General features: G+C 49.0%; 1 protein-coding gene across 2 annotated transcripts in view; it reads right to left on the bottom strand.

The window, feature by feature from the left end:
- Positions 1 to 307: 307 nt before the first annotated feature.
- The window catches only part of LOC132571070 (zinc finger protein 436-like), a 342318-nt gene continuing 328673 nt past the window's right edge, over positions 308 to 13952 (bottom strand). For both annotated transcript variants that reach the window (XM_060237732.1, XM_060237730.1), the window contains exons 4-7: positions 12222 to 12336; positions 8878 to 8948; positions 6966 to 7092; positions 308 to 2795 (exon numbers count right to left, since the gene is read on the bottom strand). In XM_060237732.1, coding sequence (XP_060093715.1) covers positions 1423 to 2795; positions 6966 to 7092; positions 8878 to 8948; positions 12222 to 12336 — 1686 coding nt within the window. In that variant the 3' untranslated portion in view covers positions 308 to 1422. The remainder of the gene's footprint in view (positions 2796 to 6965; positions 7093 to 8877; positions 8949 to 12221; positions 12337 to 13952) is intronic.

Below are 13952 nucleotides of genomic sequence, written 5' to 3'. Positions count from 1 at the left end.
CCAAGAGCTTACGGGGCTCTTAGTACAGGGCCTACTGTAAGCTCCAGGATTGGCTACAGCAGAGGGGTGTGGCCTAATATGCAAAGGAGTTCCTGCTACAAAAAAAGCCCTGATTTGAACCCTTAACCACCAAATAGTAACCTGAGACTCTGGCTCTTGAACTTTTTGACTCACATAAGGAATGGCGGCAAACTGGCTCAGGTGCTTTCATGGGCATTAGTCATGGCCTCAAGTGTGAGTCTCAAGCACCTGCAAGAGGATTTCTTATGTAAAGCTTTATACACAATTGAAAAAAGACATGCCACACTAACCTTTGACACATTTAATGAAGCCCGGCTCATAAAAATACAATGCACAGAAAAGTAAATCTTGTGAACAAATGCATTTTTTCTTTAGAGGTCTGAAATGGGCAAAATCACGCTGACTCCTAAAAGGTCTCTCTCTCTCACGAACACACATACACAGTGGGCAGAGAACAGGCATGAGAAGGAACTCAGTCAAGGCTTTCCAGGCTCACCTTTTAGCATTAAGAAATGCTAAGAGGCCTAGCTAGAGACAATAGGAAGCTCCCTCAATCCCAGCAGGGAACAGAGATTTGGAGGAACAATATAATAGAGCAACTTCAGGAAGGAAACTCTGGAATCTTCAAGAAAAGCATCTCTGACCCAGCCTGACTTGATCAATGGGAACAGGGAACAGAGATTTGGAGGAACAGAATACTAGAGGGACTTCAGGGAGGAAACTCTGGAATCTTCAAGAAAAGCATCTCTGACCCAGCCTGACTTGATCAGTGGGTGGAGAAAAAAAAGATGATAAAACTCAGGGGAGCAAAAAGGAAGGGCTCTTGGGTGTGGCGACCAGACAGAACTCTCAACTGAGTGGAGGAGGCAGCTGCTGACCATGTGCTGTTCTGGGAGAGCTGAAGGAATCCTCAAGGTAATGGTCACTCTGTAGAGATCTGTAATTTCCTAAGCTAATGGGTCTGTCCTATATTTTAACACCTGATATATAGAGGGAGGGACAGAGGAATTGAATTTCCCCCCATAAGTTTTGGATCCCTTGCTCAGTTTGGTGCTGTGCTAAAAGTATGCTTGTAAACATTTTAATAAATACTTCATAACTTTTGATGCTGGTAGTGGTTCTCTGTACCATGTAGACATCTACCATCATAGACACACTTTTAAAAGGAGCGCCACAGGGAAGACCAGAAGTTGCCAAGCAGCTATTTCCAGGAGCGCACAAGGAACACTCTGAGCATTCAAACGGTTTTTCATCTATGTGGATTCTCCAGCACTGTTGAAGACTGCTACTGTTACTCAATATTTTTCCACACTGGCAACTCAAAATGTTTCTTCCATGTGGACTCTTCGGTCCTGCTGAAGATTGCAACTCAAACTGAATTTCTTTCCACACTCTGATAATTCAAAGGGCTTCTCCCCTATGTGGCTTGTTGGATGCTGTTGAAAATTGCCACTCAACCTGAACCTCTTTCCACACCTGAGCATTCAAAAGGTTTTCCCCTGCGTGGGTTCTCTGATGCTTTTGAAGATGGCCACTCTGACTGAATCGCTTTCCACACTGGGAACATTCATAAGGTTTTTCCCCTGTGTGGCTTGTCAGATGCTTTTGAAGATGGCCACTCAACCTGAATCCCTTTCCACACTCTGAGCATTCAAACGGTTTCTCTCCTGTATGGGTTCCTTGGTGAAGTTTAAGATGGCAACTCTGACTGAATTTCTTTCCACACAGTGTGCATTCAAAAGGTTTCTCTCCTGTGTGGGTTCTTTGATGTAGCTGAAGATTGGCACTCCGACTGAACCTCTTTCCACACTCTGAGCATTCAAAAGGTTTGTCACCCCTGTGGATTCTTAGGTGCTGTTGAAGACTACGTCTGTGACTGAATTTCTTTCCACACTCTGAGCATTCGAAAGGTTTCTCCCCTGCGTGGGTTGTTTGATGCTGTAGAAGATCATTACTCTGATTGAATTTCTTTCCACACTCTAAGCATTCAAAAGGTTTCTCCCCTGTGTGACTTCTCTGATGCCGTAGAAGAGTGCCACTGTTACTGAATCTCTTTCCACATTCTGAGCATTCAAAGGGCTTCTCTGCTGTGTGGATTCTCTGATGCTGCTGAAGATGGCCACTCTGACTGAATTTCTTTCCACACTCTGAGCATTCAAAAGGTTTTTCCCCTGTGTGGATCCTTTGATGCAGTTGAAGAGTGCCACTCTGACTAAATCTCTTCCCACACTCCGAGCATTCAAAAGGTTTCTCCCCTGTGTGAGTTCTTTGGTGCAGCTGAAGATTCCCACTCTGACTAAATTTCTTTCCACACACTGCACATTCAAAAGGTTTCTCTGCTGTGTGGGTTCTCCGATGCTTTTGAAGACTGCCACTCTGACTGAATTTCTTTCCACACACTGCGCATTCAAAAGGTTTCTCTCCTGTGTGGGTTCTCTGATGCTTTTGAAGACCGCAACTCTCACTGAATTTCTTTCCGCACTCTGAGCATTCAAAAGGTTTCTCCTCTGTGTTGGTTTTTTGGTGCACAAGAAGCTGTGATTTGTTCCATATGTGCTTTCTACACTGAATCGATTTACTTGGCTTCATTATCCTGTGCTTTGGAAAACGGACATTATACTTTCTTCCATCTCTCTTTTCAACCATACGGCCTTCTTTGTTTCTCTTGGGTCTGTCTCGATTTTTTACTTTCTTTTCCAGGCCTTCGTTTTTAACTCTATCCGGCAATTGTGGATGAAATTCCTCACCCTCTTCATTCCTCTGATCATTCTCTGCTGGAATAGAGAAAACCTGTTAACACCTGGAAGAGCTTGTAAATTCCAAAGGTGTGGTGGTAGTAAGAAAGGATAACGGCCCTTTGACCTCATCCAGCTTGGCTGATCGTAACCATCCCTCCACCTTTCCCCAGTATATCTAGTATTTAAGAAAACTTCACCCCCTCAAACAGCCACAGCTGAGCTCTTGCCCAGGAGGAGTTTCTGAGCCTCCAGATTTCAGGTCCTTAGAACAGCGGTCCCCAACCTTTTTGGCCCCAGGGACCAGCCCCAGGGCCGGCCTGCCGACCACGGCCCCAGGGCCAATTCGGCCTTTTCTCTGCGGCATTTCCTCCTCCCTCCTTTGCCCCCTGTGCAGTCTCGCCACCTCCTCCTGTTGTCCTCCCCCGTTTCCTCCTCCCTCCTTCGCCACCCCTCTGCACAGCTTCGCCTCCTCCCGTTTCCTCCTCCGTTTCCTTCTCCCTCCTTCGCCGCTGCTGCCCCCCATGTAGGCTCACCTCTTCCCCCCACCCCCGTTTTCACCATTTTAAGGCTGCGGAAGGGGCCATGAAGGCCTCCTAGGCTGACTGCCCCCCCCCCCCGATCAGCTGATGGACGGGAAAACCACAACAGCAAGTGACGCTGCCCTTGTCTCCTTCCCTTCCCCGGCCTTAAAATGGTGAAAACGGAGGGGGGGGGGAAGCACTGTGGGGGATGGGCCTCCCTCCCTCCTTACCCAATGTGCTGTATGACTGTACCAAACCAAATGCTGATCAAAACGGATTCAGAAGTCCCCTCATGGCTATTGCTTGCCTGTTGCCTTGACATGCAGGAAAAAAAAAACTTTGTACAAGCTTGCGCCTCATGGAAATGCAGTAAGATTTTTTTGCTGGACGTCAAATTGTGAGTATTACAGAACAGTAAGGCTCTTGAAAAAGCATTCTAATGCAAAATGTGATCTGACATGTAAGGAACACTTCACTTCTATTCCAGAAGTTTATTTTTCCTTTGGAGCCATATCATCAAAGAGGAGGGCTGGACTCCACACAGAGTGTTTGGAAAAGCGCAAAAACTTGTTGTGAACGTAGACATTATATATAAAAGGATGGCTTCTTCTCTGTGGTGGAACCTTACCCCATGAAAGAAACTGTTTTTTACTGTGTTATTTGGTATCTCTGTTTAAGAAACTGACACAGAGTATATAAATTTTTGGAATATATTTATTTCTTGTGCACAGTTTTTTTGTTTTTCCTACCGTTCTTCACTGTGTCTCCACTTGCCTTTTCCTGTTCCTTTGACATAACTGTGAAGGATACTCAGGCCAATTCCGCACTAGACCTTTAACCCTGGTTCAGTCCTGTTCCCAAACTGACATTCTATGCTTCAATCATGGAAGCATAGAAACAAACTCTATGAATTTATGATTCAAGTGTAGAAAATCAGTTTGAGGACAGGGCTGAACCAGGATTAAAGCTCTAGTGTGGAATTTCCCAAAACTCTCAACCGGCTTGGTGTGGTGGTAAAGTGTGTGGACTCTTATCTGGGAGAACTGGGTTTGATTCCCCACTCCTCCATTTGCACCTGCTAGCATGTACTTGGGTCAGTCATAGCTCTGGCAGAGGTTCTCCTTGAAAGGGCAGCTGCTGTGAGAGCTCTCTCAGACCCACCCACCTCACAGGGTGTCTGTTGTGGGGGAAGAAGATAAAGGAGATTGTAGGCCGCTCTGAGCCTCTGTCCTTGAAAGGGCAGCTGCTGTGAGAGCTCTCTCAGCCCTACCCACCTCACAGGGTGTCTGTTGTGGGGGAGGAAGGGAAAGGAGATTGTAGGCCGCTCTGAGACTCCGTCCTTGAAAAGGCAGCTGCTGTGAGAGCTCTCTCAGCCCCACCCACCTCACAGGGTGTCTGTTGTGGGGGAAGAAGATAAAGGAGATTGTGAGCCGCTCTGAGACTCTTGAGATTCAGAGTGGAGGGCGGGATATAAATCCAATATCTTCTTCTTTTCATTCATGAAAGAAATATGCTGTTGGAATCCTCTTGAGAAACTTTCCAGCCTGTCTTTTTATGCAAACCACTTGTCTGTTTCCACCGTAGTCTCTCTTATACTCAGGGGTGGAATTCTAGCAGGAGCTCCTTTGCATATTAGGCCACACACCTATGATGTAGCCAATCCTCCAAGAACTTAAACGGCACTTTTTTTGTAAGCTCTTGGAGGATTGGCTAAATCAGGGGATGTGGCCTAATATGCAAAGGAGCTCCTGCTAGAATTCCACCCCTGCTTATACTTATTGATTCTTTTGCAGATAGATAGATAGAGAAAAAAATATCATTCTTATATGGGGAAGGAAAGAAATTCAAGACTACACATTCTTCTGGAAGCACAGAACCATGGACACAATCAAAGCCCAGAATCCCAACCAGTATAAGAGGGACAGATCTGTGTGGCAAACCACACTAGTTCCACCAAGGTTTAACGTGATTCTTAAGTGGCGTGGTTTGACCCACAGATGTTCATGATTCAAGTCTCCCATTCCTTAGCTTTCTCAGTTACCAGAATGTGGCCATTAGTTAATTGTGAGGACCTGCATCCAATTGCTTAACCAGGAGGGAGGGGGAATTAGGAGGGTGCTGTTGCAAAGGCTGGCCACAGAGAAATGAGAATCTGTCCCCAAGCATGGAAAAAAATTCAGTCAGGGTAACGATCTTCTGCAGCTGCTGTGAGAGCCCTCTCCAGCCCCACCCTCCTCACAGGGTGTCTGTTGTGGGGGAGGAAGGGAAAGGAGATTGCAGGCCGCTCTGAGCCTTTGTCCTTGAAAGGGCAGCTGCTGTGAGAGCCCTCTCAGCCCCACCCACCTCACCTCTGTTGTGGGGGAGGAAGGGAAAGGGGATTGTAGGCCGCTCTGAGCCTCTGTCCTTGAAAGGGCAGCTGCTGTGAGAGCCCTCTCCAGCCCCACCCACCTCACAGGGTGTCTATTGTGGGGGAGGAAGGTAAAGGAGATTGTGAGCCGCTCTGAGCCTCTGTCCTTGAAAGGGCAGCTGCTGTGAGAGCCCTCTCAGCCCCACCCACCTCACAGGGTGTCTGTTGTTGGGGAGGAAGATAAAGGAGATTGTAGGCCGCTCTGAGCCTCTGTCCTTGAAAGGGCAGCTGCTGTGAGAGCCCTCTCCAGCCCCACCCACCTCACAGGGTGTCTGTTGTGGGGGAGGAAGGGAAAGGAGATTGTGAGCCGCTCTGAGCCTCTGTCCTTGAAAGGGCAGCTGCTGTGAGAGCCCTCTCAGCCCCACCCACCTCACCTCTGTTGTGGGGGAGGAAGTGAAAGGGGATCGTAGGCCGCTCTGAGACTCTGTCCTTGAAAGGGCAGCTGCTGTGAGAGCCCTCTCAGCCCCACCCACCTCACCTCTGTTGTGGGGGAGGAAGGGAAAGGGGATTGTAGGCCACTCTGAGCCTCTGTCCTTGAAAGGGCAGCTGCTGTGAGAGCCCTCTCCAGCCCCACCCACCTCACAGGGTGTCTATTGTGGGGGAGGAAGGTAAAGGAGATTGTGAGCCGCTCTGAGACGCTGAGATTCAGAGTGAAGGCTGGGGTATAAATCCAATGTCGTCGTCTTCATAAGAAGAAAGGACCTTTCATAACCTTCGCCTTGAGCCAAAGACACCTTCTCTAGCTTGGGTGATGGCCACAACACTGGACTCAGTTGGCACTGTATAACAGGAACTCATGAAACTGCCTTATACTGAACAAAGCAACGGACAAGCTCCAGCTTTAAGACCAACTAAGTTTTATTCAGAATGTAAGCTTTCGTATGCTCTTAAGCAGACTTCAACAGACAAAACTGGAATTCTTTACATTCTGAATAAAACTTCGTTGGTCTTAGAGGTGCTTTGTTCTATTGCTTCAGACCAAGACGGCTGCCCGCTTGGCTCTGCCTTATACTGAATTAGACCCTTGGCCCATTGAAGTCAGTATTGCCTCCTCAGGATGAGGTGTTTTACATCCCCTCCCACCTGCTTCTTTTCACTGGAGATGCTGGGGATTGAACCGGGGACCTTCTGCATGCCGAGCAGATGCTCTGCCAGTGAGCCACGGTCCCTCCCGAAGAAGTGGGACAGGCCTCAAAGCACTATCGCTATTCAATATTTTGATTCATGACTCCACAATGGCAGCAATTCAGACCTTTGTCACCTACGAAAGATCCTTACCCAGAAAGGCCACGTTCCCATAGTTCTCCAACATAACTTCCCGGTACAGAGCTCTTTGTCCTGGATCCAGCAGGGCCCACTCTGCCTCAGTGAAAGAGACGGACACCTCGTCTAAAGAAAACGGACACTGAAAGAAAAAGCAGAGTTCCTTGTCACAGAATCATGCTAGGCAGAGGTTGCACAGTTGAAAAAAGTGGTCTGGGAAAGGTATGGGATGTATGGCTTGGTGTGAGTAAAGGGAATAGCGTTCAGAAGATCTCTGTCAGGATGGACCTGCCATAGTTCCTGTTTGACCTGAAGCAGGCCTCATTTTGGACAGGAGCTCATAGGAGTGGAGCTCCGGAACCTCTAAACTTTATTGTGCTTTCTTTCGGGGGGGGCAGAGGGGGGTGCTTGCCCCGGGTGCGAACAGAGGGGGGGCACCAAATTGGGTACGGAGTCCATTGTATTCTATGGGACCATAAGAAAGAATGGCCCATAAGGGGGCATCATTTTTAATTCCCCCCCCCCAAAAAAAACATGTAGATCCGGTCCTGCTTTCTTTCTCCCCACCCCCAAAATACTTGCTTCTGGGCTCCGTTGTTCAAACCCCCTGTGAGAATTTTTGCTGAACTCTAAAATCTGACAAACTTTCTAATATCCCCCCTCCCACAAAGTTTTATTATGATAATTGTAATTCAAGAAGCATTTTAAGGTAGATGCTGATAGAATTTAGTACATCTGGTGATGTCTGGAGTGTGTGGCCCCTGTGTGACACAGAGTGTTGGACGGGATGGGCCACTGGCCTGATCCAACACGGCTTCCCTTATGTTCTTACGTGACACAGTGTTGGACGGGATGGGCCATTGGCCTGATCCAACATGACTTCCCTTATGTTCTTACGTGACACATAGTGTTGGACGGGATGGGCCATTGGCCTGATCCAACATGGCTTCTCTTGTGTTATTATGTGACACAGAGTGTTGGACTGGATGGGCCATTGGCTTGATCCATCATGGCTTCTCTTATGTTGTCATGTTCTGGTGCAGCCTCTTTTGGAATACTGTGTACGGTATGGGACAAAGTGGAGGAAGACGCTTTGTTCTGGTATGTGCTGTAGCAGTGATTAGTATGCTAATCAGGTTGTCATGCCAACGAAACTGAAGAATGCAAGTCCTGACCTTGAGGCTTCGTCTTCCCTGTGAACCAAGACATGTGGGAGGAGATTTGCTTGAGCGCACTTTTCTATAACTATAGGCAGGCCTTGAATTCAGTGGGAGCTCACAGGAGCACCGCTCCTGAACCTTTCTGAGGGTTCCCCCTCTTCCTCCCTACCTACCTTGTCCATTGGATAGCAGCTGCAGCTGCATAACAATGCCTGGATTAGGAGAGTGGGCAGCCCGGGCCTTTGCCATGCCCCCAGCAGCCCTCATTAACCCCTGGAGAAGCCCATGCCATCCTTTCTCCACTTCTTATGTGATTTTGGGTAGCAGGTGGTTTGCTAGCCTTTTGACCAGGTGGGGGGGGGGGAGGTGGCCCAGGTGAGCGAAGCCTTCTTGAACTATCTGGATCTCTAGCCAGCCAAGCAGGCCTTGTTGCCCAAGGCTCTCCTTTCTTGCATCAGGTTGCTTTTGGCTGGAGGGTGGGGGACCGGTTTATGCTAACCGGTTTATGACTTATCTTTCTACAAAACTACCCCGGACTATAGGTATCCATATTGAATGTATTATTCCCGGCTATGGCTTTCCAAGCAGAAGGTCATGCTCTGTATCTGATTTTTAATAAACCTTAACTACATATGTGCATGGGTGTGTTGTGTCAATAACTGCCAAAACCTTACACTCTCGCCTGAACACCTTGTGGAAACTGAAGGAGCAAAAGCACCTCTGGGAAAGAAGGAAGGACCCAGGCTGTTCCCAGCTCATCTTCTTACCTGGACTGGAGCTGCAGCAGCTGTTTCCACACCTCTGGAAAGCCAATGGCCCAACAGCATCTCTCCATTTTCTGTTAGAGAGACAAAGGAGGCAGGAAAGATGTCTGCTTGTTTGTTCCCCGCCTCACACACCCATATTCCCAGGTTGTGAAACCTTCTCTTGTGGACACTCAAAAAATCCTTGAACACTTTTTACTAAATTCTTGGAGAGGCAGAAGAGACGTACCAGGTACCGTTGAACCTCAGGAATGATAAAGGCTGCCAACATATTTCGTACATCTATGACAGGGGTCCCCAAACCCCGGTCCATGGCCTGTTAGCAGCCAGACTATGAGTTGTATAATTATTTCACTACATATTTCAATGTAGTAATAATAATAATAAGAGGAAGGAGGAGGAGGAGACGATGACATTGGATTTATATCTTGCACTCCGCTCTGAATTTCAGAGTCTCAGAGTGGCACACAATCTCCTTTAACTTCCTCCCCCTCAACAGACACCCTATGAGGTGGGTGGGATTGGAGAGGGCTCTCACAGCAGCTGCTCTTTCAAGGACAGAGTCTCAGAGCAGCTCACAATCTCCTTTCCCTTCCTCCCCCACAACAGACACCCTGTGAGGTGGGTGGGGCTGGAGAGGGCTCTCACAGCAGCTGCCCTTCCAAGGACAGAGGCTCAGAGCGGCCTGCAATCTCCTTTCCCTTCCTCCCCCACAACAGACACCCTGTGAGGTGGGTGGGGCTGAGAAAACTCTCACATCAGCTTCCCTTTCAAGGACAGAGGCTCAGAGCGGCTCACTTCCCCACAACAGACACCCTGTGAGGTGGGTGGGGCTGGAAAGGGCTATCACAGCAGCTGCCCTTTCAAGGACAGAGGCTCAGAGTGGCCTACAATCTCCTTTCCCTTCCTCCCCACAACAGACACCCTGTGAGGTGGGTGGGGCTGAGAAAACTCTCACATCAGCTTCCCTTTCAAGGACAGAGGCTCAGAGCGGCTCACTCCCCCACAACAGACACCCTGTGAGGTGGGTGGGGCTGGAAAGGGCTATCACAGCAGCTGCCCTTTCAAGGACAGAGGCTCAGAGCGGCCTGCAATCTCCTTCCCCTTCCTCCCCCACAAGAGACACCCTGTGAGGTGGGTGGGGCTGGAGAGGTCTCTCACAGCAGCTGCCCTTTCAAGGACAGAGGCTCAGAGCGGCCTGCAATCTCCTTTCCCTTCCTCCCCCACAACAGACACCCTGTGAAGTGGGTGGGGCTGGAGAGGGCTCTCACAGCAGCTGCCCTTTCAAGGACAGAGGCTCAGAGCAGCCTGCAATCTCCTTTCCCTTCCTCCCCCATAACAGACACCCTGTGAGGTGGGTGGGGCTGGAGAGGGCTCTCACAGCAGCTGCCCTTTCAAGGACAGAGGCTCAGAGTGGCCTACAATCTCCTTTCCCTTCCTCCCCACAACAGACACCCTGTGAGGTGGGTGGGGCTGAGAAAACTCTCACATCAGCTTCCCTTTCAAGGACAGAGGCTCAGAGCGGCTCACTCCCCCACAACAGACACCCTGTGAGGTGGGTGGGGCTGGAAAGGGCTATCACAGCAGCTGCCCTTTCAAGGACAGAGGCTCAGAGTGGCCGACAATCTCCTTTCCCTTCCTCCCCCACAACAGACACCCTGTGAGGTGGGTGGGGCTGAGAGAGCTCTCACAGCAGCTGCCCTTTCAAGGACAGAGGCTCAGAGCAGCCTACAATCTCCTTTCCCTTCCTCCCCCACAACAGACACCCTGTGAGGTGGGTGGGGCTGAGAGAGCTCTCACAGCAGCTGCCCTTTCAAGGACAGAGGCTCAGAGCGGCCGACAATCTCCTTTCCCTTCCTCCCCCACAACAGACACCCTGTGAGGTGGGTGGGGCTGAGAGAGCTCTCACAGCAGCTGCCCTTTCAAGGAGAACCTCTGTGAAAGCTATGGCTGACCCAAGGCCACGCTAGCAGGTGCAATTGGAGGAGCTGGGCAGTGCAGTGAGATACCGTGGGGCAAGAAAGAGGACGCCAATAAAGACACCGGATACTCAAAGAATTCACATCCCTTTGAGAAAGAACCGAAACGGACTGCTCAGACATTCAATATATGTCAAGGGAGAAATACTGAGGACATCTTCAAGCACTGTAACCTTATTGGAGTCATATTCTTATATAGCATCATTACAGCTCTTGGTATATTGTTTGTAACCCTTGTGAAGTGGCTGTTACACTGGTGTGAACAACAAGCTGTTGTATAAAATATTGAAGTGTATTATAAAACTGTCAAGAAATATATGCTGTTTCATAGACATAATAATTTGTTAGCGCTGAGAGTTTGTTTGGAGAGCCAGTTTGGTGTAGTAGTTAAGTGTGCGGACTCTTATCTGGGAGAACCGGGTTTGATTCCCCACTCCCCCACTTGCACCTGCTGAAATGGCCTCGAGTCAGCCATAGCTCTGGCAGAGGTTGTCCTTGAAAGGGCAGCTGCTGTGAGAGCCCTCTCCAGCCCCACCCACCTCACAGGGTGTCTGTTGTGGGGGAGGAAGGGAAAGGAGATTGTGAGCTGCTCTGAGACTCTTCGGAGTGGAGGGTGGGATATAAATCCACTATCTTCTTCTTCTTCTTTGTATCTCTCCCATGGGATCCAGGGAACTGGGCAAAGGAAGCTCTGGCTCTTCCCTCCCTACCCAGGGGACCAGGAGGGGGAGGAGCCTGAACCAATAGAAGGAAGAGAGGCTTGGCTTAGCAGCTCTGCTGTACAATTGAGAGAGCCTGGCAAGGCAAGCTCTCCCTGCCCCCTTCCTCCTCAAGGGAGGAGCCTCAGCCAATGGAGAAAATAGAGGCTTTGCTCTGTAGCTGCTGTGCGATTGAGCAAGCCTTGCAAAGCAAGGTGCTATGCAGAAGGAAGCAAGAGAGAGGGAGAAGGAAGTAGATGACAGCCAGTTGCTTGGGAGCCTGATAGGAGCCCTCCAAGGGCCTGATTTGGCCCCCAGGCTGCATGTTTGACACCCCTGCCCTAGAAAGTGTTTTTCAGCGCTCTGGTGCCCTAGAAAGTGGAGGCACTCTTTATTCACCAGGCCGAACAGCTCAGCCAATGTTTGTCTACCTTTCCTCCTTTGAGCCACCTTGAGTTCCTCTTATGGAAGGAAGGTGAGGTATGAATGTTTTAATGAATGAGAGGGATCACCCTCTGTGAATTTGTCTAATCCCTTTCGAGAGGAATCACAGCTAGCGGACATGGAGTGCTGTGTGTTATGTGAAGAAGAACTCTTTTCCTGACCTGCACTCTCTAATCATCACATTCACTGGGTGCCCCAACTGCATGGAGGCAGAACGAGTTCATACCACACGGGAGGGCATCTTGGGCACCCTCCTGGGCCTGCACCCTCTGCCCTTCCTCCAAGGAAGCTCCTTCTGCCTCAGGGAATGTCGCTTCTTCCTTCATGGATGGTGCCCACATCTGAAACAGCAGCAAGGGAAAGGAGTAAGAGACGGAATGGAAAACCCAGAAATGGATCCTGCCCCACTCCCACGCTCTGCACCCTTCCATCAGCAGACCTGATGAGTTATCTGGGGGTGGGGGCGGATAAGAAATTCTCTAGTAGAAGAGGCTGTTAAATCTCCCATTTGGATGATTCATAGAATCCTGGCGTTGGAAGGGACCTCCAGGGTCATCTATGCAGGAAACTCACAAACACCTCCCCCTAAATTCACAGGATCTTCATCGCTGTCAGAGAGCCATCTAGCCTCTGTTTAAAAACCTCCAAGGAAGGAGAGTCCAATCTCATAGAATCCTAGAGTTGGAAGGGACCTCCAGGGTCATAATGGGAGCACATACAGCCTGGACTGCGCGAGCTGCACTGGCTGCCAGTTATATATCGGGTTCGTTACAAAGTGCTGGTCATTACCTTTAAAGCCCTATATGGTCGAGGACCTGTCTATCTTAGGGACCGTCTCTCCCCATATGAACCCCAGAGAGCACTGAGGTCAGCCGGAAAAAACTTGCTGACTACTCCCGGGCCGAGAGAGGTGAAGCTGCAATGTACCCATAACCGGGCCTTCTCCTCTGTAGCCCCGAGCCTATGGAACCAACTTCCAGAGGAAATGCGGGCCCTGCGGGACCTTGAACAATTCCGCAGGGCCTGCAAGACCTTCCTCTTCCGACTGGCTTTCGCTGACGAAGAAAGAAATTGCTAATGGTAACCGCCATCCTAAAAGAACAGTACTAGCACTTTTATTAACTTAATTAACTAATTTTTAAACTTAATCAGAATTTTAATGCTTAAATGTAACTTTGTGTCCTTTGCTTTCTTTGTATAATTGAAATTTTATGATACTGTTAGCCGCCCTGAGCCTGCTTCGGCGGGGAGGGCGGGATACAAATAAAATTATCTAATCTAATCTAATCTAAATTATCTAATAAGAACATAAGAGAAGCCATGTTGGATCAGGCCAATGGCTCATCCAGTCCAACACTCTATGTCACACAGTGGCCCCCCAAAAATTATATACATATCTACACATATATATACACACTGTGGCTAATAGCCACTGATGGACCTCTGCTCCATATTTTTATCCAATCCCCTCTTAAAGCTGGCTATGCTTGTAGCCGCCACCACCTCCTGTGGCAGTGAATTCCACATGTTAATCGCCCTTTGGGTGAAGAAGGACTTCCTTTTATCTGACTGCTCAGCAATTTCATTGAATGCCCATGAGTTCTTGTATTGTGAGAATGGGAGAAAGGTACTTCTTTCTCTACTTTCTCCATCCCGTGCATTATCTTGTAAACCTCTCTCATGTCACCCTGCAGTCGACGTTTCTCCAAGCTAAAGAGCCCCAAGCGTTTTAACCTTTCTTCATAGGGACAGTGTTCCAACCCTTTAATCATTCTAGTTGCCCTTTTCTGGATTTTTTCCAATGCTATAATATCCTTTTTGAGGTGCGGTGACTAGAATTGTACACAGTATTCCAAATGAGACCGCACCATCGATTTATATAGGGGCATTATGATACTGGCTGATTTGTTTTCAATTCCCTTCCTAATAATTCCCAGCATGGCGTTGGCCTTTTTTA

The sequence above is a fragment of the Heteronotia binoei genome, chromosome 5 (assembly GCF_032191835.1).
Source record: "Heteronotia binoei isolate CCM8104 ecotype False Entrance Well chromosome 5, APGP_CSIRO_Hbin_v1, whole genome shotgun sequence".
In the NCBI taxonomy this organism is placed as follows: domain Eukaryota; kingdom Metazoa; phylum Chordata; class Lepidosauria; order Squamata; family Gekkonidae; genus Heteronotia; species Heteronotia binoei.
The sequence above is the reverse complement of the archived record's forward strand: the minus strand, read 5'-3'. Positions and strand labels throughout refer to the sequence as shown.